The 24,959-nt window shown below is 42.3% G+C and overlaps 2 protein-coding genes across 2 annotated transcripts; one reads left to right on the forward strand and one right to left on the reverse strand.

The window, feature by feature from the left end:
• The first annotated feature begins 2,088 nt into the window (after positions 1–2,088).
• ELOVL1 (ELOVL fatty acid elongase 1) lies at positions 2,089–9,252 on the forward strand. Its single transcript, XM_072419330.1, has 6 exons — positions 2,089–2,300; positions 3,232–3,312; positions 4,132–4,188; positions 5,220–5,325; positions 5,410–5,546; positions 6,590–9,252. The coding sequence occupies exons 1-6, from the start codon at positions 2,136–2,138 to the stop codon at positions 6,833–6,835; spliced, it is 792 nt and encodes a 263-aa protein (XP_072275431.1). The 5' UTR covers positions 2,089–2,135; the 3' UTR covers positions 6,836–9,252.
• A 3,436-nt stretch (positions 9,253–12,688) lies between these two features.
• Positions 12,689–21,100, reverse strand: CDC20 (cell division cycle 20). The gene is made up of 11 exons (XM_072419331.1): positions 20,964–21,100; positions 18,133–18,350; positions 17,050–17,195; positions 16,853–16,949; positions 16,516–16,644; positions 16,236–16,432; positions 15,861–15,955; positions 14,506–14,737; positions 13,908–14,033; positions 13,711–13,828; positions 12,689–13,100 (listed from the first exon to the last, which is right to left on the reverse strand). Exons 2-11 carry the CDS (start codon positions 18,338–18,340, stop codon positions 12,922–12,924), a joined length of 1,527 nt encoding a protein of 508 aa, XP_072275432.1. The 5' UTR covers positions 18,341–18,350; positions 20,964–21,100; the 3' UTR covers positions 12,689–12,921.
• Positions 21,101–24,959: the final 3,859 nt, after the last annotated feature.

Here is a 24,959-nt window from a genome sequence, read left to right on the forward strand (position 1 = left end):
CAAATTTAAATGTTGTCTTTCAGGAATTATGTAAATATTAAAGTAAATAATAAATAGAAACTTAACAGGAGTTCTTTTTTTGGCATGCAAAGTGAATCCTAAATGAGAAAATGTGAGAAAAAAACACTAAAAATGGTTACAAAGAAAAGTTCTGCCAAGGCGGTATGAGCAAAAAAAAAAAGCTTGCTTTCTTAGTTGCCCATATACCCTCCTTCAGCAGCCTGGATCAGGTGTCAGTTATCAGTCTTGGGGTCAGCCGGGAGCCGGTCGGACTCAGGACAGGAGACTGACCAGGAGAGAATACCACGTAAGAATGAACTATATTAAAAATGAGAGAGAGATTCCGGTTCTTCTTCTTAGTCCTGAAACTTCCAGCCTTTTTCCTGTTATGTGCACATTTTTATTGGCCAATGGGGAAACTCCTTAAGGTGGTTGGCCTATAAGAATATAGGGAGACATAAGTTGCCCCTACCAGGAAGCCCCAGGAGATAGATCTGCAAGAAAAAAATGCAAAAATGTTTTGCTGTTTTATAGTGTATCTAAAGAAATTTTTAATGAATGGACCAAAGAAGTGTTAGAACCCTTGTCAGCATTTAATTTGATCTGTGACTACTAAGAGTCACTCCTTTTGTTTTAGACACAATTGTCACTGGGACAGGTGACCAACATCCAACATTTTATTACTGTCACCAAAATAGGGCTAAATGGGAAACCCTACAAGACGGACAACTGTTCCAGTGACGCCTAAGGGGGATTTTTCCTCACTTTGGAAAGTTTTCTCTTACTTCCTGCTGTAAGAGAGAAGAAGCTAAGGGAAATATGCATGGATAAAATCTTTTGTGATACTTTAATATGGCTGGATCTACACAGACGTTTTTAAAAACACATGTAAACGTTCCTATTGTGTTCATTTGTGTTTTTAAGCACTTTTAATAGCGTTTTAAAGCTTTCCTTTAAAATACTGGAAATGCCTATCCCATGTTTTCCCATGTTTTTTCACATTTTCCCGCATTTTTAACGTGTTTACATTTTAAGTGTTTAAAAACGCGGGAAAACGTTGGAAATTGTCCCAATGAAGTCAATGGAAGCATTTACCCGCGTATTTTGGGCGTTTTACAGTTTTAACTCAGCGTTTAAATTTTTTGCAAGAAATGTTTAGGATAAAGCTCATAAACGTGCCTCAAGGAAACGTCCTGGTGTAGATTAGCCCATTGGAATGCATGAGGATTTCAAACATGGGCTTTAAAATCCTTAGGTTAAACGCTGGGGCTCGCAAGCTACTTTTTAAAGTCAAAATGATCTACCAACAATAAAAATGTTAAGTATATATTTATTTATATATATACAGAGTATGACACAGAAGTGATTGGAGCTAATGAGAGATTGAATGGCAGAACATTGCACAGACATTGCACAGACACTGCACTACAAGACTATAGTGACAGGAAAGCTACAGCTCACCTGTCATAAGAGAATGACGTGCTGCACAAGAAAAAGAACTGACAATCTGTACAAAGGTATCTTGGCCGCCCAGCACCGCTCCCATCCTTTCTACCTCCCTGCCCACTCCCCACTGTTACACGAGCCTTCTCACACAGAAAGACATCCCCAGAATCCCTATAGACGTGCAGAAGGGCTGTTGGTAAACAGCAGGGAGGGGTAAGGCAAGGCTCTGTGATCGACTCAGGTTTCCTGTGCGATCGACTGGTAGATTGCAATCAACGTTTTGGGCACCCCTGGTGTGGACTAAGCCTTATAGGCTTGCTGATACTCTTCCTGGTGGACAATCTATTTAAAGAGAGTAAACTTTTCACATAATGTCGTTCATGAATTCGTCCTGGCAGATCCACGAACAACCGAAATGCAAGTTAAGGGGAGAGAGCGCAGCGGGATGTCGCTTGCTGGTTCTCTCCCCTCTCCATAGAACAGATTGTCATTGTATGTACAGCAATTCTTCATGCATCGTTCAGTCTTTTATTATCGGAAAGCTATACTGGAAAAGAAAGGGGTTGAAAAATTGAAAAATATTCAACAGGTTCTCTTTAACATTGATCCCCGAAAAGATAAAAGTCCTTTATACTTAACATGCTGTCCTTTGTTTTTCCTCAGACTCCAGGATAGGCCATTACCCCCTCATGCACTCACCTTTCCTGCCTGGCGCCATTCTCCTGGGCTATGTCTACTTCGTCCTGTCTTTGGGGCCAAGACTAATGGCCAATAGGAAGCCTTTTGACCTGAAGCCATTGATGGTTGTGTACAACTTCAGCCTGGTGGGGCTTTCTGCTTACATTGTTTATGAGGTGAGTGACCTTTGCAGGCATGGTTTTAGCATGTTAGGATATGTATTCTCCACATATATGGGGATTGTAGGATCTCTGCCATTCTTTACAATTATAAACAGGAGTTATAGAGTGGAGACAGACATATACTAGATTGGACAGAAATATAAATAGAAGAATTTCCGCAGAATATTTTTTTTAAGCTTTGTGGGAGGAAGCTATAGGCGGGTGGTGGCCTCTGTATTGTAATCCAACTTTTCAGTAACCACCTAAAAACAGCCAGGTGGTTACTAAAAAAATGCTAGGTGGTGTCCCCAGCTAAAAGGGTCCAGGGAGAACACTGGGTGTGACCCACTGAGTCAACATTAAAGTTCTCAGTAAAATTTCATTGCATTTTAGATCTTTTTTCCGTTTTTTGTTTATTGGCTCCTGAAGTCCCCATATTAAAGTGTAAATCTCCAGCATAACCAATTCCATCTGCTTTACTGAATACTATCACTGAATATGTGAGGGTCAGTTTATGGGTCAGGTGGCATAATTCTGCAATGGCTTGTATGGCCCTAAACTTATACATCTGTGTTGTAAGTAAGACAATTATTTGCTGCCCCCCCCCCCCACTCCAGTGATAATTAGTCCGATCATGGCCCATGCTGATAGAATTGCACTGCATGTAGTCAAGTCACTCGGAGGGACTTCACTGAATAATGTAACCTTACTGGGTCTTCTGTCCACCCAGTCTGCTAACATCACTTCTTATAAAGGAAAGTAGGCCCTTTAGTTGGTTGTTATGCATCCCAGAAAAGATTGTCTACATCTAGCTTTTCTGTAACATTTAAATTTATGTCCATTTTTAGAGAAAATAGTACTACTTATCAAGTCATTATAATGCGTATTGCAGTAATAAATTGATAACACAACCTCTGCTAAAAGGCTATCCTGTGGTTGTCTCTAGTTTCTCATGTCTGGCTGGTTGACTGGATACACTTGGAAGTGCGACCCCGTGGACCAATCCGATTCACCAATGGCCCTGCGGGTGAGTGAGTTTGTCTGTGTGGGGGGTGAGCTTTTATAATGTTTGAATAATGACTCATGACTGCAGAAAATCCATACAGTGTCTGTGCCGCCCCGCTGCCTTGTACCACTTACCACCTGCTGAACTTTGCACATAAACATAGTGGTGATAGGTACGCAGCTTCACCCTTTATCTGCATCCTTCATTGCAAGTCATCTGGTGCCAGGACCCACCACTGCGTCTCTAGTTTATGGCATTATAAAACATGACTGTATATCCCGTTCTGCTTTATTGAAGGATAGCATTGGTGATCATAATTCTTCAGAAAGTATGACCAAACAGAGACAAGCTGATAAGCCAAACAAGGTTGTGCTGCTTTATGACAGAGCTGTGTACCTCTGCAGAGTGAATGGACAGGAATAAAAATCATTTAGCATTTTAAAGTCCCCAAATTTGTATTTCATGTGTGTATTTAGCTGCATGAGTTCAGCTTTCAAAATTGGGCAGGTGTGGTGACCATTGATAAGAGACCTCATAGACCGCATAGAATTGTAGGACCAGATGTTTCAATATATTGCCACTAGTTGGTTAAGCATAAAGTTACATTTGTGCTTATGTGCTGACCCTACTAGAGGCAAATGAATGCCTGTAGAGCAATTGGCACTAGCTGCTGTTGTAGAGATGACCATTCATCCTGCCCTGTAAGCTGAAATCATAACCGTATATTGCCAGCCTTCTCTAAACTTAGACCAGCACAGCTGTACAGGCTGCCAGATCAGTTATTTGAAAGGAAAGGTTAATGTCGAGTAATCACTTTTTTGTTATTTTTGCTATTTTCAGATGGTACGAGTGGCCTGGCTCTTCTTATTCTCCAAGTTTATTGAACTCCTTGATACCGTAAGTATGGTTTCTCATTCTGTGTTTGTTATATAGAAAGGCAGTCTGCCCAGTAGTAGGTTTGGTAAAGATGAAATGCACCATTTCTGTCAGCTGAATAGACACCTGTTGTACAGATAGAACCCTCACCTGCAAGGCATTGACCGCTGACAATGTGCAGTTTGCATGAAGTATTAATTACATTAAGGATTAATTAGGAACACTGTTGTACTCTGGCAATTACACAGATTATCCAAGCTGTTAAAACCACCCACAGGTAAAGTGAATACCATGATCAATGGCACCTGACAATGGGTGGGATATATTAGGCAGCGAATGAACAGTCAGTTCTTCAAGCAGAAATAATGGACTAGTGATTGGAAATGAGTGTCACATTCCATATTATGACTGGACGATTGGCTCAGAGAATCTCCAAAACATCAAATCTTGTGGGGTATCCCAGTAAGCACTGGTTACTAACTGGTGAAAGTGGTCCAAAGAAGGACAACTGGTGAACAGGCGACAGGGTCAAGGACAAACACATTGATGTAGAGGGAATGAAGGTGGCTAGCCTGCCTGGTCTAATCCCACACTACTATAGCACAAATTGCTGAAAAACTTAATGACAATAATCATCTGAACATATTAACAGAGTGAATTTCTGTAACGGGGACACATGCAGCAATAACATCTGTCTGTCTTTAATTTTTGTTCCTGCCTTGTCACCCTGTCACATAGGGTTCTGATGGCACTAATTTGCAGCCATTTCAACACACGTGTGAACAGGAGGTATTAAAAAGCTCTGTGGTTGGGGGGGAGCCCAATCAAGTAACCTGTCCTCCAGTCACAGAGCTCTTTCTGCACCATTCTATAGAAAGATATCAGTGATGCTTTGCTGCATGCAAATCCCAGTAGAGACCAATGGACACCATGTACACGTCTCCATTATGTATATGAACCTAAATGTCAATCAATTATGGTTTACATTTACATTAAAGATGCTTCTTGTCTGTGTTCTATTTGTCTGATATATCTGTGTCCCTCTTTGGCAGGTCTTCTTTGTGGTGAGGAAGAAGAATGAGCAGATTACATTTCTCCACATCTTCCATCACTCTGTTCTTCCATGGAGCTGGTGGTGGGGTGTCAAGTTCGGTCCAGGTAAGAACTTGAGCAGTTTTATGGCTTGATCTAACTTCTGTGACTTCCATGGCTGGCTGACCATGTGCTTATTCTATCTGTCAGGTGGTATGGGATCCTTCCACGCCATGATCAATTCTCTAGTCCATGTCATCATGTACTTCTACTATGGTCTCTCCGCTGCCGGCCCACGCTTTCAGAAATTTCTCTGGTGGAAAAAGCACATGACCGCCATACAGTTGGTAAGAAATATGAGTAAATGGTACAACTAGAAGAAGACCAAACCACTAGAAAAGGGCACAATCTAACCAGATTTGGTGCTGCATACCAGCTGTGCAGAAGCAAGTTAACCAAACACCTTGGTCAGTGTGGCTTTATAGTGCATTTTATGGCCATATAGGTTGTGGACATCTGATTGTATGTAGGTATCTCCTCCAGGTAATGCAGTTCAGATTTTTTATAGTAAAGGGTACTGTAAATCCTTTGACATACAAAGACACTTTTGACACTTGTGCTGCTCCAACTTTGTAGTGACAGATTGGAGAGGAACCCTTTTCTGTTACACCTGTGCCCCAGTGCTCAAAGCTTCATAAAAACATGGTTTTACCAGTTTGTCGTGGAGAATCTCGATGATCCTACACAGAGCCCTAACCCCAACCTTACCAAACAACGTTAGGATGATTTGGAATGCCCATTGTGATTCAGATCCTCTCCTCCAATGTTAGGACCTGACCTTACAATATTCCCACAGACATCTTCCAAATTTTGTGGTAAGCCTTCCTAGAAGAGTAGAGGTCAACGCCAATTATATTGGCTGTGGTTTTGGAATAAAATATTCAACAAGCTCATATCAGGTGTCCATAAACCATATAGTGTACCCCCCCCCCAGCCTGTTGGTTTACAAAACAGACCTATACATTATTGGCCTGATTTGGACTCTCAGATTGCATGTGGAAATTTAAAATAAATGCAATTTCTCTGGCTGGGATGAAAATTAAATCATAGTCATTAAAGTAAATCAAAGTTAAACTAAACTATGTCTTATATATGTGCGCATATTTTTGTTTAAATATAAGATATATAGAACTCTAGATAGGGCCCTTTGACTCCTCAGAACTCATCAGCTAAATTATTTCCTGAAACCGCACTGACCGAGGTGTGGTAACCTCTGCAAAGCAGGTAAAAACAACTAAACAAGCCATTATTAAAAGCCACAGATTGATACATCATATTCACCCTGTTCCCATGTCCCGCACTTCATCCATTCCTCTGCTTTGTTCCATAGATTCAGTTCGTTCTGGTCTCCATCCACATTTCTCAGTATTACTTCATGTCCACCTGCGGTTACCAATTCCCCATCTTCATCCACCTCATCTGGATCTACGGCACAGTCTTCTTTATCCTCTTTTCCAATTTCTGGTACCAGGCCTACACCAGAGGAAAACGTCTCCCAAAATCAAGCACAGCAGCATCCAACGGAGAAGTGCATCAAAATGGAAAAGCCAAGAACGGCAAAGCTAAGAAAAACTAAATCCAAGCTAGACAAAGCACGTGCAGTTTCCCCAAAACATGCGCACGAAGCAGGTGCTCAGTGGGAAGATGGTGTCACGTGTATTTTTTTTCCCAAATTTGTTTGTTCCTTTTTTCATAAAGCGAAAAGCCCAGCTGTTTGATGGCCAGTAAAAACTGCCAAACTGGTTTTCCGACTACACCTGGGGCTCACACCAGCCAAAATCTAAGTGCCTAAAAGACTATATGACGCAAGTGTGTCCTATGTCCCTCCCGCCGCTCTGGCAACCCCATCCTTCACAACGTTCCACTCCAAGATTGTGTGTGTGCAAGAGGACAGCTAACTCCAAAAAAAAATGTCTGACCTCTATACTGTAATATCCAGCCCCTCAGCGAGCAACAAGAATCTCGATTCCTTAGCATCACATTCCAATATGAAACCCGCTCATCTGAAGAAGCGTGACCTGGCGGGGGAGTCGGCTCCTCCCAACTCCAGTCTTCTCCCTCCGGTCCGCCTTGTTTTTGCACTGGCATTTTGCCATTTATGGGGCAGGTTCAAAGAACCGGTCAAAACAGGTGCAGGAATTTTGATATACTTGAAAACTGGGGTGCTTGTATGTTATCAAATCCCTAGGTCATTTTTTTTTTCTTTTTTGTCTGTAGGAGAAAAGCAGTATTGTTTGTTGTGTGTGTTTGAGGCTAAATTTAGGTTCATTTGCCTGATTTGAAGGAGGGGGTGTTGTCTGCTCTTTCTCTTATGTGTCACAGTCGTCCCTTTTTGGTTAACTCACCCCTCCCATCACCACCCCCCACGTCCCATCCATACTGTAGTCACTCCCATCCCCTCTTTGTGCCACTGATCTATAACACTGTAATGTTCTCCTAATTCTTCTGCTGCTTCTGGGGTCCCGAGACCCCTCACACCCCACCCCAACAGCAGAAACCAGTTCATGAAAATCACTCTGTATATTTAAAGAAAAATAGGAAACTTCACCCACATCCCGCTATCGAACGGGCGATGCTCGGACGCCGTGTCCGGAGAAGCCGTGTTGGATGGGGGGATATTTTCGTAACTTATCTGCAAGTCTGCCAGATACTATTTATCAGTTTTTGTGTAATACTATTAATAAAAAAAAGACTTATCGCACATTGTTTAATTCCAAAGCAAACTCTTGTTGATAATACTGTACATGAGATTATTAATAGAAGGCCGAGGTGACGTGCGGGTCGGAAGGCGCCACTTTGATGTAGGGCTCTGTGTGGTGGTTAGGATTACCCCCTCGCTGATCGCGGTGTGACCACAGGAAATCTTATCGGAGGTCTGCTGTAGGTTTTTAGGAAGATGGTGGATTTTTGACACCTTGTCATTTTTGAATTGTTGTCAGCGGAGGTTCTTTAATAGTTTGCAATTCAGAATAGTTTGGGAGAAGCTCTGGCTGTAGAGCCAAACCCTGGTAAGCGACGTTGATGCCCTGTAATTAGCCAGGAATTGAGTAATGGCAGCTTACATCAAAGGCTCTTCTAAAAGAGTGACGGGCTCTCCTAAAAGAACAACAACCTACTTGCTAATACTTGGCAGCACTCCTGCAGCTCTGCGGGAGAGATCAGGAAATGCCTAGTACATCTAAGTATGGTGAAGCATGCGCCCCTCATGTGATTCTCTTACCCAGAATGCAGTGCCAGGCAGCCATTCACAAAGCCTGGTTGCTATTATAAGGAAGAAGAGGTTGATAGCAACACTGTAAGTTCCAATGCAAAGGGATGAGAGATAGAGGGGTCAATGTGGTTCTTTTAGGAGAACCTGTCACTTTGCTCAGAATGGACAAAGGGACAGAGGTGCTGCAAAGGCTAGTGCAAACTGTGGACAAGGGACGATGGGCTCCATCATTTTCCTGCTCCTTGTTGTACCACCTGACATCTTTGCCCTAGTTACTGTTTTTTACAGCACAGTTTTGCTCTTCCTGCCACGGCATGTTTGAGATCCCATTACATCAGCCACTAGGTCTAGGAACAAGAAAGGTGGTGCTGGGAACTCAGTTGCATTTGGAGTTCCTGAATTGGGACTATTGAACCTCCAAGCCTTTGCCTGTATTCAGCAGATTTGTTTGGATGTGCTCTTAAATTGAAACCAACGCAGAAAGGGGTTCATTTTATTTTTGGGAAAAGCGGTGACCATTCTCTTGGACACAATGACATCACATGGTCCGTCCTTCATCTTTCATAGCCTATAATGTGTTTTCCTTCATCAGAACACAATGAAAAGAAGTGGTATGCCTTTAAATGGGAAGTGACCTTAAATATTTATGTGAAACGTGCTTTATTTGCTGGCTGGTGACACGGTTGTACCACACAGCTACTTGCACTGACCATAACTCCAGGCATCAGGGTGAGTGTACCCGGCCGTGTACCCGCACTGAAATAAAGCTATGTTTTCCCTGACTTTTGTGGTGACTTTTCTTTTATATTCATTATTTTAATACTTTGTATGAATGTAGCTATTACTTTGTAAAAGTGGAGGTGGTAGCATTGCAATGCCAGGGCCTAAGGCAAAAAGGCTAAAGTGGCCTCCACCCTTCTTTTATGAGCAGGCTAGGTGAGTTGTACGGTAGCTTTTAATATTTTCTTCCTGCTGGAGTGCACAAAGGAGGTGCCTGTTCTACCCCTTGGCCTGGCTCTACCTTATTGCAGAGCTGTGGGAAGGAGGCAGGATCTCCTCTCACCATTGGCTGCCTACAGGAAGGGGGCGGATACAAGACCAGTAACGCTGCACTAAGAGAATCAGAGACTGGTTTACATTACAGGAAGCTAAAGTGCAGAAGATGTTACTACACAGATCATTAAAGAAAAGAAAGTGAGATTTGGGTGGGAGAAAGCACATGCTATATAGTCTGGAGTTCCCCTCCTCATAAACACATTTAGTACATCTGTGTATACAACACAATAAACAAAACTGCTGATATGCCAGAAATACATTCGTCCGTGAGATGACAACTCCGCTCTGAATTCCTAGACACGTGCTGTCAGCTCTGCCTAATTAATTTCTGATGAAGCACAAAAAGCACAGCCCCCATGCCATAGCCTCTCCTCATGAACAGGAAGTTAGCAGCTCACAAGGTTTCTGCCAGGATTAACAATATTGCGTTGTACTTATTGAACAGACAAGAAACTCTTTCAGTGGTGTTTATAACAGACCAAAGGGAGTGAATGGGGCTGATTTATTAAAGCTCTCCAAGGCTGGAGAGGATACACTTTCCTCAGTGAAGCTAGGCGATCCCGCAAACCTGGAATGGATTTCTTCAAAGTCATTTGCTAGCACATTTTTTGAATACTGGACCAGATCTATTTCAGGTTTGTTGGATCACTCAGCTTCACAGATAAAAGTATCATCTCCAGCCTTGGAGATCTTTCATAAATCAGGCCCAATATGAGAAGCTATGTTTGGGGTTTCTAACTCATTTTAGCAAGAAAACAAAAAATGCCATGAAATACGTATATTACTGGTTACTGCAGTACAGGTGACAGTAGGCTGGGTCTTGTAGTCCTACAGCAGCTGGCAGTGCTCAGTATACCCTCCCTGTTTGTATGATAAAATTCTCTCACCCCTCATGAGGGCAATTCCACATACTTGTGACATCCCCAGATAAAAGGGGAACATTCCCATTTGCAGCTGGCAATATTGACCCAGAATCCACTTCCCTGCTCAGAAAAATGGTGTCGACAATAAAACTTTTTGTTTTTGAATTTAGGAGAACCAATTGTAAAGCTGCTCACTGAAAGCAGAAGAGAAATGTATGACCCCCATAAGGCTGATTGATAAATGGTTGGAAATTGGGTTGTGGGTGTGAATCCCAACATGTATGCTGGAACTTAGGGGAGAGTTTACTGAAAGCATTGCCAGAGCCAGACAATGCCAGGACAGCATTTCCCTCCTAGATTGTAAGCTCTTCAGGGCAAGGTCCTTGCCTCCTGTGTCACTGTCTGTATCTGTCGGTCATTTGCAACCCCTATTTAATGTACAGTGCTGTGTAATATGTTGGCACTATATAAATCCTGTTTATTAATAATAATAGCTACACATAGCAATCCTAAGGAGCACCCCTAGCTTGGCAGTCACTTAGCTATTAGAGCGCCTCTAGTGGCCAGTACAGGTATTGCCCTCTGCAAGAGATAAGAGCAGCTTTAGTGGCCAGCTCAGTTACTAGTAACAGAAATGGATGCCTAGGAATGCACTGTAGAGGAAGAAAAAAAAATCAAATCAAGAGGCAAGCGCTACAGACAGTGCAAGTGCCTGGTTTTATTATTTTGACACACAGAACACGCATGCAGTTCTGCAAGTCAAAGCTGCTGTAATAAAACAAGGTGCATAACATGTGTCATCAAAAGCAAAGGCCAGGTCTCTAGCCAAGCAGCTGGCTGTCTTCAAAGTTTTTGTTGCTCCAGGATATTAAAACAAGAACAGAAGTGAAAATTGCAATATTTGACACTCCATTATTAGACATTTGTAAATGCAGATATATAGATTTGTGGAAATGGGATTGAAAGCATTCTGGGTTTAATTTCCAAACCTCAATGATATTGAATCCCCAGCTCCTTTGATTTCTATGAGAGACCATCCCACACACACACTGTTACCAGAAAACTAATAAACTAGAAATATCCTGACAACCTCTGCTGCACTACAAGCCCAAGCAACCCAGTAAGCCCTGGCTGGACTACAGAACACTTTCCCTTATTCTAGTAACCATTGGTTTTACCAATTATAAAACTTGAGGGAGATGCAATACCAGTCAGCCTACTTAAAGAGGAACCAAACTGAAAAGTGCTTAAAAAAAATGCACTTGCTTTCAATCCCACAGGGCAGTTCAATCCATTCGGAGTTCTCTCTTCCATCGGGTCCCACGTTGTCCCAGCATCCATCACCGAGTTGGCGTGCCAGGCAGCACCATCTTCGCCTCTTCTTCCTACGTCACCCATTGCATGTGTGAGATCGGCACATTTTTCTCCTGCGCATGCTTGAGATGCTCAGAAGGAGCACCCAAGAGCCTACCGGATTGCATGACGTAGTTATCTCAGGAGGCTTTGCGCTCCCATTCATTTTGATCGCCTAAACAAACAGAATTTTTACTTTACATAAAAGGGTTGTCTACCCCTTTATGTAATGTGAAATTTCTGAGTTTAGGCACGCTTTAAGAAGAGAACACAGCAAGCAGTCTGTTACAGGAAAGTTGCTGCAGAGGTAAAAGGTTCACACTGCATTACTGATCAAATCTAAGAGCTCCATTTCATAATTCTCATATTTGTTTCTTTCCTATTGTGACAGCTGTGCACTTGGACAATTAGCCACTAGGTGGCAGAACAAGTCATTGTTTTAATAGGAGACCTGTAGAGAGATATAACCATCGGTCAACAAATTTCAGAGGAATTGACTGGGGGAATAGTTTATAGAGTCCTAAGAAGTACAGTACGCCATGTGCCTCTTGCACAGCTGAGAGTTGTGCTTTAAAGACACCCATCAACGTGTGAGCAAAGTGCATATGGGCATCCACATTCAGTGCTTTTATAATCCCTTTATAAGCAAGGTGAATGTAAAACACACCCAGTCACCTTGTGTATGAGTGGGGACCACCATAACTTTATTAGGGAGGCAGGTATTGAACACTGAAGCCTTTATCTCATACACACCATCCTCACCCAGTCAAATTCAAAAAATTCTGTTTCACTGACTTCAGAGATTTAGTTCCATCCATTTGTTAAATTCTGAAACCGTTTAGGAAGTCAGATCAGTTTTGATTAGACTTCTATTGGTTACATTTTATATTCCAGCCCTGCCACCTATATGAAGTCATAACACCAGTATCAGTTTCACAGACTGGGCTCATTGTTAAAAGTGTTTAATTGAACATTATTCACACAGGTGAAGTCAGTTTACAGTCATCCATTTACAAATAGATATTATAGTGGTCAGTTAAAACAAAGTGATATTTAGTGCAAGCATTTAATAAAAACAAGTCGATTCACTGATCCATTTACAGTTTAATACAGAAAGGTTTATTTGAAATATATTTACACGTATAATGCGATGAATTAAAAACAAGCGGTGCCGAGGACTCATCGGATGCTCTGGTGGATGATGCTTTTGCTGCTATTCCTGGCCTTCTCCTTTTCTTTCTTTGTGACGGGATCTACCTCGAAACACTTCCACAGGCGCAATGTCTCATCGGCTGCAGCAGAGGCCACGGTGCAGCCATCTGGGCTCATTGCAAGATTGAGCACCCGTGCGCTGTGACCTGGGGAGAGGACGCAAGGCTTGTCAGCAACTAGTGTAACATAAGGCTGCGGGTAAAGTAGAGATCACTAGGAGCGTTTGTGACAGACATGATAAAATGGTGTTTGTGGGTCTATGAGGATAAGAAGAAATGGCGCAAATTGATTTAAATGCTTTGATAGAACACTATGAGGCCATAGTTCTCTTGCTAGAAAGAGCCAAAAAAAAAAAAATCAGTTGTGTGTTGAACACCTAAAGCTTTATGCAGCACCAAATTTTAGGCAAGGGGGTTAACTGCTGCAACCTTTATTGTGAAAGGACCCCCACCACCATACTCAAGCCACACTGCCAGCTCAGGCCCCATATGTGGGGCTAACTGGGGCCCTATGATTACCACCACCAGGGGGCAAAATGCATTACATTCCTATGCTGTAATTTGTCCCCGATTGAAGAACTAGATTTAAAGCATTCAGTTCTTGTACAGTGCGCACTTGTTAGGTCAAGACTCAGAACAAGCATATTCTTATGGGTGCACCACATTGTAAGGTTGTAGGATCTCTGCAACAGATGGTAAAATGTTCTCAGACAGTTCCCTGCTGTGGCTATACAACACTTATCTGCAGCCAACTTACCTTTCAGTTCTGTGACTCTGGTCATTGTGGGATATTTCCAGATGACAAGCTGGTTCTGTGCAAACCCATGGCCGGAAATTAATTCTTTGTAGGTTGTGGACCACAGTATAGAACAGACCTAGAATAAAAGCAGCACCATTAGGAATCTGACCATAAAAAGCCACAAAAGCATAGACAGACTGCCTGCAGTCACTTACCTGGGAGTGGGTGTCCACAGAATTTAAGCATGTGCCAGAGCAGACATTCCAGATCCTGATGTGTCTGTCACTTGTTCCCCCACCAGTTGCCAGTACATTGGACTGCCATGGGCACCAAGACACAGCCTAGAGGAGAGCACAAGTCAGAATTCATTCTCCCCACACTGCTAGTTAGTAAATGTTTAGAGGATTAAAAAAAACAACAAACATGTCATGCTCTGATATAGTCAGATTTTCAGGCCCCCCACCTCCACCAAAACCAGAGGGTCCATCTACATTACCCAAAGCCAGTTGTGGCATCACACCTAAATGCAGCATAAATTAATAGCAAGATGCAGACCTCACATTTAACAAGCCCCATCTGACACTTGATAGTGGTGTGATGACCTCATATAGGTGGAAGGGCTGGATTATAAAATGTAACCCAATAGAAGTCTAATCAAAACTGACAAACTAAAATAGATTTAGGATTTAACAAAAGGGTGGAATTAAATATGCCTGCCATAGATAAATATGAAGTTGCAGGTAAGTGGTGCCAGGATGTAGTTTGCCATCACAACTGGTGGAACCTGCCATTGTAACTGCAGGACAGGCTTACCTTAACTGCCCCCTGGTGTTGTGTGAAGGTCTGTACTGGTGCAAATTCTGCAGAATCCCCTTGGACACATGGCCAGATGTTCACCAGGTTGTCATTTGCTCCACTAGCCAGGTAGCGTCCATCTGGAGACCATTTCAAACCGCAGACTTCTTGTGAGTGTCCGGACAGAGTGGCTACGTGATGCTGAGCAACCCGGACGTCGTGATGGTGGATGTGACCAGTCCTAGAACCACTGGGAGACAAAACAGATAAACCTTCAGTAACCGGCCCACACTATTGGCATACCCTTGCACTGGACTGAGCATGAACCTGGCAAACAGCACTGCATCATGGGAGACGAGAAGGGGCTTAAAACTAGAACTAAAGTAACTACAGACAGGAGTGCTTTGTATATGTGGTATTTGTTACTGCCATCCAAAGTGGGTAATAGATTAGGTATCAGATGATCCCAAAACAAATGTATTTTCAGGCAGAGACTCCTATTTATAATATTGACAAAAACACAAATATTGCCATACTGACTTGTAATCAAAAGAAAGGCAGGCTACTCCATCTTACTCTGATCTGATAATAGGATTGAGGAGAGATTAGCTGAACTGAATCTATTCCCCCTTGAGAAGAGACGTATAAGGGGGATATGATCACCCTGTATAAATATATAAATGGTCCATATAGAGAACTCTTCCCAATTATTCACTGTAAGATCATTACAAAGCACAAGGGGCCACTCTGTGTCTGGAGGAAAAGAAGTTTAATCTTCGGATAAGGAAGGGATTCTTCACTGTAAGGTCTGTAAAAATGTGGAATCATCTCCGTCAGGAAGTAGTTTCAGCAACTACTTTAAGATTGATAGATTGCTTTATGAAAAAAGCTAGATGATTTCTAAAAGCACAGAATATAACTGGGGATTAAATCTTTAAAAGATAACAGGCTGCTGATCCAGGGAACATCCAATTGCCTCATGGAATCAAGAAGGAATTTTTTCCCGTTAGAGCAAATTGTACCAGTGTTTTTTTTTTTGCCTTCCTCAGGATCAACTATGTCCATAGGGTTTTATATCTTGGATGTTTATTTCCCTACTATGTAAATACATTTGGGCCGATTCTCATTCTAGATTTAGGATATTGCATTGTGGGTACATGTTTTGTAGCGATCGGTTCTATCACTATATTATTTTGGATCTCTCATACTTGGTGCATATAACCGAGCCAGCTGCAGGTACTGTAGTTTAATGACACCATTGGCAGAAGTTGGTTAGGGCACACTGGTGACCCCCAACCCCCCCTTCCTAGATGAGGTGCCTTTGCTTCTGTAATGCACTTCATCAGATAGATAGCTGTGTTTTGAACACTCACCTGGACAGGATGTGGTTGTTCCAGCTTAAAGCACCGACACGTGAAGAATGGCTGACCATATTGCGAAGCCGTTTCTGCTGCTCTACATCCCAGAGCTGTAAATAGCAAGGTTAGGGATGTTACCTTGTATGGCAGAGTCATATCATAATGATGTGTACCACCCCAGAGGAAAATCAGAACCATGCCTCTCCAACTTCTAGAGCAATAACTAGTGAAAGCTCATAGCTGTAACCAAACTATTTTATATATTCATTCTTACCACTTACCCAAGCCTCACAGCCAAATGTTATTATCAGTTACTAAGAGCATAAAATAGTGGCTGCCTGGTTTATGATAACTAAGGTTACAGCTGCAGCATACAGGCATCAAACCCACCTGAACTTCAGCATTGCTTGTTCCCACAGCCAGATAGTTCTCCCCATTGAACCAGGAGACGGATGAAATATATTCCTCAGAGTTCTCCATCTGCAGTAGGAGGAGGATGTCCCCAGTCAAATAGTTCCACAGGTAGACCGAGTCATTCAGTGCCACAGCCAGCAGATTCTGGGAACTCCAGTCAATCAGATTCAGATCTGGAAGATGGACACAAATTAGAGCAGGGCCATTACACAGTAATTATCCCCCCCCCAAAAAAAAAATCTGGGATGCAACTTACAATAATCATTTCTGATCTCCGGAGCATCAAGGACTCTATCTGGCATTGATGGGATGTACCGGCTGGGTTTTTTGCTGGATCCAGGTGTTGCCTTTTGGCTGTATAAAACCTTTAAGTTGTTTTGATAACCTACAAAAAGTTACAAAAATCATTTTAAATTGTTAATTCCAACCCCCACAGTTTTTTGGGGAAAAAGCAGACATAGCTTTCAACTGCAAGATCTGCTTCAACTCAAAAGTAGGCATGTAGAAATGTTGGCCTTGGTGCATTCAGGAACCAGGCGAGTCCATGGAGTGCTACAGAAAACAAACAGAAGTACAGCCTTAGCTTTACACACCTTCAGGGGCATTTAAGGATTTTCCTCCAAGTCTTAGGATTTTTGCCTCTTCCATGTCAAAGCCATTAAGGGTGACAGCCCAAGCTTTCTGCTGCTCCTATAAGAGACAGGATGATAAAAGCACAAGTATCCCAAATTAGACTGAAAGGGGTGGGGATAACACAAGTGATTGCAGATAGAAGCGGAATACACCTTACCTTCTTTGTTGGGGATTGGGCTGTAGGCTCATTTTCTTTAGTCAGCAGGAAGCTGGCTACATCCATCTGCATTGCACTCCTACTAGGTATAAATCGATCGCCTCCAACTCTGGATGGGGTCCCCTGCAATTTACCCTGGGACTTTCCTGAAACAAGTCATGATTCAGCTTTATTATGGTCAGCTTTCCATATATGATAATCACAACTACTACACTATCAAACTCTCTCCCATTTTCTATACTCAATCTTGGAAACTTTCCCCTCTATTTTCTTCAGAAAGTGCCCAGGCACATTTTTGCATTAAACAGAGCTGATCATACCAACATCAGGACTACATGTCCCATCATCCCTAATGCCATCTAAACATCAAGACACATGAACTGCTGCCAACCAACTGAGGCCCAAGGGAGAAAATTGATTTTATTAGCGTGTCAGTGTACAGCTGGGACATCCAACTCTAGGCGCTAAACATCCAAAGCCAACAGTTTCTCCTATTCTAGGACATTGTGCCTTACGTTATACATTTCATGGCTTTAGATACAACAGAATCATTTATTTTGCTCAAAGAGGCCTGGCATCACATGTGGGCATCCTCTAGGGTGGTCTGCATAAAAATAACTATTCCAGTAGCCAGGCCATTGCCTAGATCAGGGATGAAGAGGGAAATCATATACAGAACCTTGCTGAACCCTCTGACCTGCCATGATCTGTCCGCATTACAGACATTAATGACATCATAGGAATCAGATAATGAAACTGGATGGACAAATCTTAGTAGGCAAAGCATTCTCAGACATTGAGGGGGATGGCGTACTGGGTGCACGCATGTCCCCTCCTATTGTGTGTTACTTCCCCCACCTCCTAGATCTTTGGGGCAGGGTCCTCTCCTCCTCCTGTGTCACTGTATCTGTCTTTTCCAACCCCTATTTAATGTACAGCGCTGCATAATGTTTGTGCTATATAAATCCTGTTTAATAATAATTTTAGCTGTTTAACTACAAGCCTGAGCAGAACTTGGAGATAGCCCATTCATTATCATGCCACCCACAATGACCCCCTGCCATCTTCTTGTTGATCACACACCTGGAGTCTTTGATGGGGTCTTGCTGGAGCTGTGTGACCGGTTTGCTGCCTTCATGGGCGATAAGACACTGGTGTTTATAGACGTATTGGTAGAGGAGCAGCCCCCTTCCTTCGCCTTCCGCTGCCATCGTGCCAGAGGAGCGTTTGTGATGGGGGCATCCAACTTTAGGATACTGTTGAGGTCGTTTTCAAAAACAAACTGCGCCATTATCGTGAATCTGCAAGGAAAGCAAAGATTAGAACCCCCATCAGGTTTACTATAGTTGGAGACGCAGTCAATTTCCCTTCCTGTCCAGCAATACTGTCACACCAGAAAAGATAAAGGAAATACTAATACCTGATGTCCAACCAATTTTTTTTTTCTGTTTTGTATAAAAAGTTAAAGCAAAACTAAAGTTCCACTTTAAGTGGCAGATCATTATTGCAGAAAGGGCCAGGCCATACCTGGCATTCCCAGCTTCCTCTGCATGTGCTGGGATGAATGAACTCATATTGTGCACAACATATCCTAGCACAGCCAATCAGATGGCTGAACTTAAATTTGTAGGATGAAAGATGATATGAGGGCATCCTGCGATGAAACGCAGATCAGCAAGTCAGCCCAGTTTAGATCTGCTTCAAGTATCTATTCCTTAAACAAATTTTTTTGATTTTTGACTTTGGAGTGGGGAAGGATTAGAACGCCGGGTTTACTGTAGCTGGAGACTGTTAGAGATTTTCAGTGTTGTATCCAGAATTTTTTTTTAAGCCGAGTATAATATAAAAAAATGTTAGGCAGGTGCCAGCCCCTGTATTGTGACCTAACTCTTCAGTAACCACCCAAGAACAGCTGGGTGGTCACCAAAAAAATGTCAGGTGGTGTGCCCAGCTAAAAGGGGCCGGGGAGAACACAGGGTTTCTGTTCCTGTCTAGCAAGATGTTGTTACAGTGAGGAAACAACAACACTTATATGTTAGGCCAACCTTTTTTTGTTTTGTATAGAACAGAAGGGTCAAAACCCCTACCAGGTTTTTTCTTGTCACGTGGACTCTGCCAGGAATATTTCCCTTTACTTAAATTTGGAAAACTCCAAATTGAACAAATTATTCATAGCAGTGTCATTTCAGGAATAAGGCAGCACGGTGGCTCAGTGGTTAGCACTCCCACCTTTGCAAGGCTAGGTCCCAGGTTTGAATCTCAGCCAGGACACTATCTGCATGGAGTTTGCAGGTTCTCCCCAGGTTTGTGTGGGTTTCCTCCCTCCAGGTTCCTCCAACATTCCAAAAACATGCAGTTATGTTAATTCCCCCCCCCAAGAAAAAAGAAATCAACTTAAGGCTAATAATGACATATGACTATGGTAGGGACATTAGATTGTGAGCTCCTTAGAGGGACAGCTAGTGACATGACTGTGGACTTTGTACAGTGCTGCATAATATGTTGGCGCTATATAAATACTGTGTAATAACAGGTGGGGGTATGGGGTATTCCCCACACCTATTGCATGGATGACAACTCAGTTGTGCTCAGGTTCAAATCTTTCCTCATTCGAATACATATATCAGTGCTCAACCCAGAATTTATTTTAAGCTGGGTAGGAAGAAATTGTAGGTGGGTGGCAGCCCCTGTATTGTGACCAAACTCCTCAGTAACCACCCAAAAACAGCCAGGTGGTTACTGAAAAGTGCCAGGTGGTGCGCCCAGCTAAAGGGGGCTGGGGAGGACACTGTATACAAAATAAACTTTAAAGCAGATCTTACACTAAAATGATGTGATTTCAGGTCTCCCATCCCAAATCACAGAGTAGGTAAAATTTTTTCACCATCCTTCCTCTAAGGTCCCTGTGCCATGCAAAATCCCCATCAGGAGAAGACTCTTGCAATGGACTTGGCATTTTCTCAATGCATTCCACAGGAATCTCCAGAGGATAGAGAGGTGACACCCAGCGATGGGCAGACAGGAGGTGATATTATTGCTAATTTCACATTTTAGTTAATATTACTCCTGCTAATAACGGAGGTTTCAGCAAAGGTAACAGATTGCAAGGAAATGTTTATTTTAAACCCAGCCCTCCCCCACCCAAGAGTCTTCTAGTGCCATGAATATTCTTTTGTTTAATAAATGAAAAGCTTCTTTGAATACATTGCAACCAATTTTATGTCAGTACTGCTGATGCCTCCATAGCAGGGTCTCTCAGCATTTTTAATATACGGGAACCCTGGAAATAACTTTCAGGTCTTCAAGGGCCCCTTCTATAAATATTATATCCACAGCTCACAGTATATTAGCATGATGGTCAGTAGGAAGACTTCCTTACATTGCTGACCAGTGGGAAGAATGTCACCCTTACAGATAGATAGCCAAAAAGATCATTGGTGTCACTTAGTCTGACCTGAGAGGTGCAAACATTGTTCAAGGAACCCCCAGCAACCTCTAACAATCTATATGGACACCAGTAATGGTCGCACCTCAGTTTTTCCTGAGGGTGACAATAGTGGACCATGACTGAATAACACAGGCACAAAATAAGGCACTGTGACTGGGTGACAACATGGGTAAACAATTGGAAAAGCGTTGTCACCCTAGAGAAGAAAACAAGGAGCCTTTAAGGGGGCACCAGAGATTACTTTAATAAAGCTGCCAATTAATAAACAATAAAAATGAATTACATCTTAGCAATATATAACGAGAACACGAATAAGAGGCGAAGCAGCCAACTCCAGGAACAGAACACAAAGCCATGGCACAGAATATTGAGTTTTATTGTATTAGATGTTCCCAGTAAAGACAAAGAGACCCAGAACACAACCCTGAAGCGATCTGTACCCGCTGTAACAACCGACCCCACTCACCTCAATATCCTCCGATCTCCTTACACCCTGTAACGGTCACGTTCCCCACGCTGCTGAATTTAAACGCCAGCCGCCGCCACTCCTGATTGGCTGCAGTGACCAGGGGTTTCCTGGCAACCACGGCTCAGGACGCCGTAAACCGGAAATAGCGTTCTCTAATTGGACGATTCGCTCCCATATGGTGGGAGGGTCTGTATTCAAAAAAGGCCAGCTGTTTTCTACCAGTACGTGACGTAGAAGGAAGGAACGCTTGAGACGCCATGATTGTTCAGGGCAAATAAATGGGCGAAAGAGAGATACAAAGATCATCACAAATCTGAACTGCAGTAAACAAACTCCCATAAATTCTTTTATAAATTCTTTTAAAAATAAAGTCTTTTTTTAATCAAATTTTATGTTACAATTGCAGTTGAATATGACCCAACACTGTCCTAGCGGTCTATTCATAAAGCAGTGAATCTGCTAATCAATTATCGCCGTTGGAACACATGGACCTAGACCAGGGGTGGGCAAACTTTTTTAGTCAGTGGCCACAATCTGAAAAAAAATTTGCCAGAGGGGCCAGGTCGATGGTAGAGATGGTGGGGTCATGCCATCATGAAGCCTCTGAACATGACGTCATGATGGCATAACCCCGCCATCTGAGCCTGCAATGGGAGAGTGGGTGGGTTATATGCAGTGACACAATCAGCCCACTCTTCCATTGCAAGCTCAGATCCGTGGACGTGTTCCGCGGCTCTGGCCGGTGAGCCCCTTCCCCCGGTGGCACTGGCCAGAGCCACAGAACACCCAAAAGGCCAGAGAAACATCCCCATTGGGCCGTATACAGCTCACAGGCTGTAGCTTGCCCATGCCTGACCTAGACGATTCTCCACCAGGGAATGTTTCAGTGAATGTCCCCTTTATAAACAGACCCCCTATGTTGGAAAGCTTTGCTACATGCACCAATAAGAACAGCCAAAAAAATGGCAAAAATGATGAATCTCTTCAACTACAACAACTGGAAAACATTCTGTGGCTAATCATGAAAAGGCATCGTAGCATTTTGCTGTAATTTTTATTAATAATTATTATTTAACTGTATAAATATAACATAAATAATTATAAATAAACTTTAATAAAAACACCGGGGATTTGGCACAAGTTTACAAAGTTGGGTGAGATCATAATCAAATCAGACACTTTTGGTGCTTTAATTCATACAGATCCTCAAATGAATCATGTCTGCATTATTCAGCCTTCATTGGTGACACATATTCATTAAATACCAGGAGGTGGTCACAAATTATTATATTATTAATAATTATATATAAAATATTATATTAATAATAACATTATTATTTTGCACAGCAGCTGCTAAACTGCAGGCCCGGCACACCAAGCCCTCGCTGTTCTGATTGGTCGGTGAGTATGTCAATCATGGAAGGGCATAATGCTGCGGTGGAGCACAGTGCGCCATGCACACTGATTGGCACAGATTGCTGAGGGTCAGGACACAAAACTGCAAATTTATTGATGTCTGTTGGGGAGATTAAATCCCTCTAACTATTTGATTAAGGATAGATTATCATAGGTGATCCAGCAAACCTGGAATGGATTTCTTAAAAAAATAATTTGCTATTAGTTGGTAAATGTTTCCATACCTGGATCAGGTTTACTGGATCTCCTCCTAGATTGTAAGCTCTTTGGTGCAGGTCCTCTCCTCTGTCACTGTACTGCGCTGTGTAATATGTTGGTGCTATATAAATACTGTTTATTATTAATAATAATAATAATCTCCCAGGTCCTCCCACCATAGTCTATCTTCTACAGTCCTGGAATGATCGTTGTCACTGGGACACAAAGTGATGGAAATTTAACATCTTATGGTTGTCATCAGAACAAGAAGACGGGATAATTCTTACAATGGAAATATTTATTATGGTGACAACTAAAAGTACATTTCCACCTCAGTCTGCTGGGAATTCCTGGTGTATAGTAAAGAGAAATCTTCGCACATGCACTAGGTAACCAATCCCTAATCTAGGATTTATTTAGCCACAGATTTAACCATTAAGGAACTCTCAACCCCCTCACCACCACCACTATCACCATTTTCTATTTTTTAGTACTTTATCATGGAAGGGTGACACAGAGAGCCAATCATGTATGGTGCATGCTAACATGTTCACAAGGAACATACAGCTATGAGAGGAAAGCAGAGTGAGCAGAGAGACAACCTTTTCAGTCTCCTGCAGTTCCTTAACTGTCCATTTACCATGCTGGGGTGGAGAGAGGACATACGGTAGTAAATACAGTAGCTATACAGTGAATTCTGAGTCACTGAGCATTAAGCTTGGCTTGCAGCAAATAATGTGTTACGGATTAAAGCACTGACAGCATCTAGTGGGGTGTGTCCGGATAATGAATTTCATTTTTTTTCTTCTTTCCATCGCCATTGTCTCTCCTAGGTGTGATGTCTCTGTGGATTTTCTGCCGGCATTCTTGTCTTCATGCCAGCCTTTCAATGATCACAATAAAAGCGGAGACTTTGCTCATACAAATCTATTAAACGTTTGGGGTTTTTCAGATGTGGCCCCCGAAATACAGTGGAGCTTGGATGCCATCAGCAAAACAACAACTAAAATAAGCATCATGGTGTTTAAAGGGATTATTTTCCCAGAGAGGGGCATTTTATTTGTAAAACCGGGTTTGGCCAACATTTGTGGACCCCTCACCATCACTTCTATAGGAGCTTGTTGGGAATCCCATTCCAGCCCCATTGGTAATAATATGAGTTCCCTCCTATAACATCCACCACTCTTCCAGGAAGACTTTACTCAAGACTTTGGGTTGTCTGGGAATTTCCCCCTTTTTAAGGTCGGGTGCTGATGTTGGATGAGAGGACCGAGCTCACCATTCCAATTCATCCCAAAACTGTTCAGTAGGGTTGAGGTCAAGGCAAGACATTTGATATCCTTTGCACCAAACTGATTGTGTACATGGGGACAGTCAGAACAATCATTTTTTATGATCATTAGCTTTAGGGTTATAATATTTCTGGGATTTGGTGATGGAAAAAATGTTTCTACAGCTAAAGCTACGTACACACGTCAGATTTTTATCGCCCGATAATCGGCATCGGCCAATTATCGGGCGAAAATCTGCCGTGTGTACAGTTCACAATAGGAAATGAAAAATATCGACCTGAGTAATTTGCTATTTGTTAGCAAATAATTATAACTCTGGACCAGAGCCTTGGAGAGCTTTAATAAATCGGAGCCAACAGGAGAATTAGCAGCAGAATATTATATAAATAGAGCCCTATGTGTTGCTGTTAGAGAGGTTTTCCCCTTACTTCCTCTTCTGTGGATAATCAGACAGAAAATGAAGAATTCCTCCGAACGGAGCCAAACTTCGCTGGAAGAATCAACAATTATTTGAAAATTAGAGATACACTTATAATTAAGTAATGCAGTATATAGGATATTATTTTCTTCCATTGCTCGGCTATTAAACCTATTTGGACCTTATGAGCTTTATGATGTTTGTTGTTATCAGATGTTTGTACTCACCACAATGGTTGATTTAGAATCCTGTATTAAATGAGTATGAGAAGGACCTGGTGTATGCCACCTAGAAAAAAAAATCTCATTACAAACATTTTCTTTTATTGACATTTTTTCAGAGTTTATGCTGTAAGGCAGAGCTTCTATACCAGAGTTCCTGCAGAGGGCGCTATGGGTTCCTTGAGCAATGGGCAGTTTGCACCTAAATGACACCAATGATCTTTTTTTTGCTATCTGTAAGGATGACATTCTTCCTAATGGCCAGCAATGTAAAAGGTTAATTATGTTACATTTAAAAAAATGTGCTACTTTGTTGACAAGCATTGTGCAGGCATGGTGCAGTGCAATGATATGCGGCTCATGCTGAAACAAGTGCATGTAGACTATAATAATGATATATGACTATGGTAGGGACCTTAAAATGTGAGAGCTTTCGAGGGACAGTTAG

This window comes from Pyxicephalus adspersus, chromosome 8 (genome assembly GCF_032062135.1).
Source record: "Pyxicephalus adspersus chromosome 8, UCB_Pads_2.0, whole genome shotgun sequence".
NCBI lineage: Eukaryota > Metazoa > Chordata > Amphibia > Anura > Pyxicephalidae > Pyxicephalus > Pyxicephalus adspersus.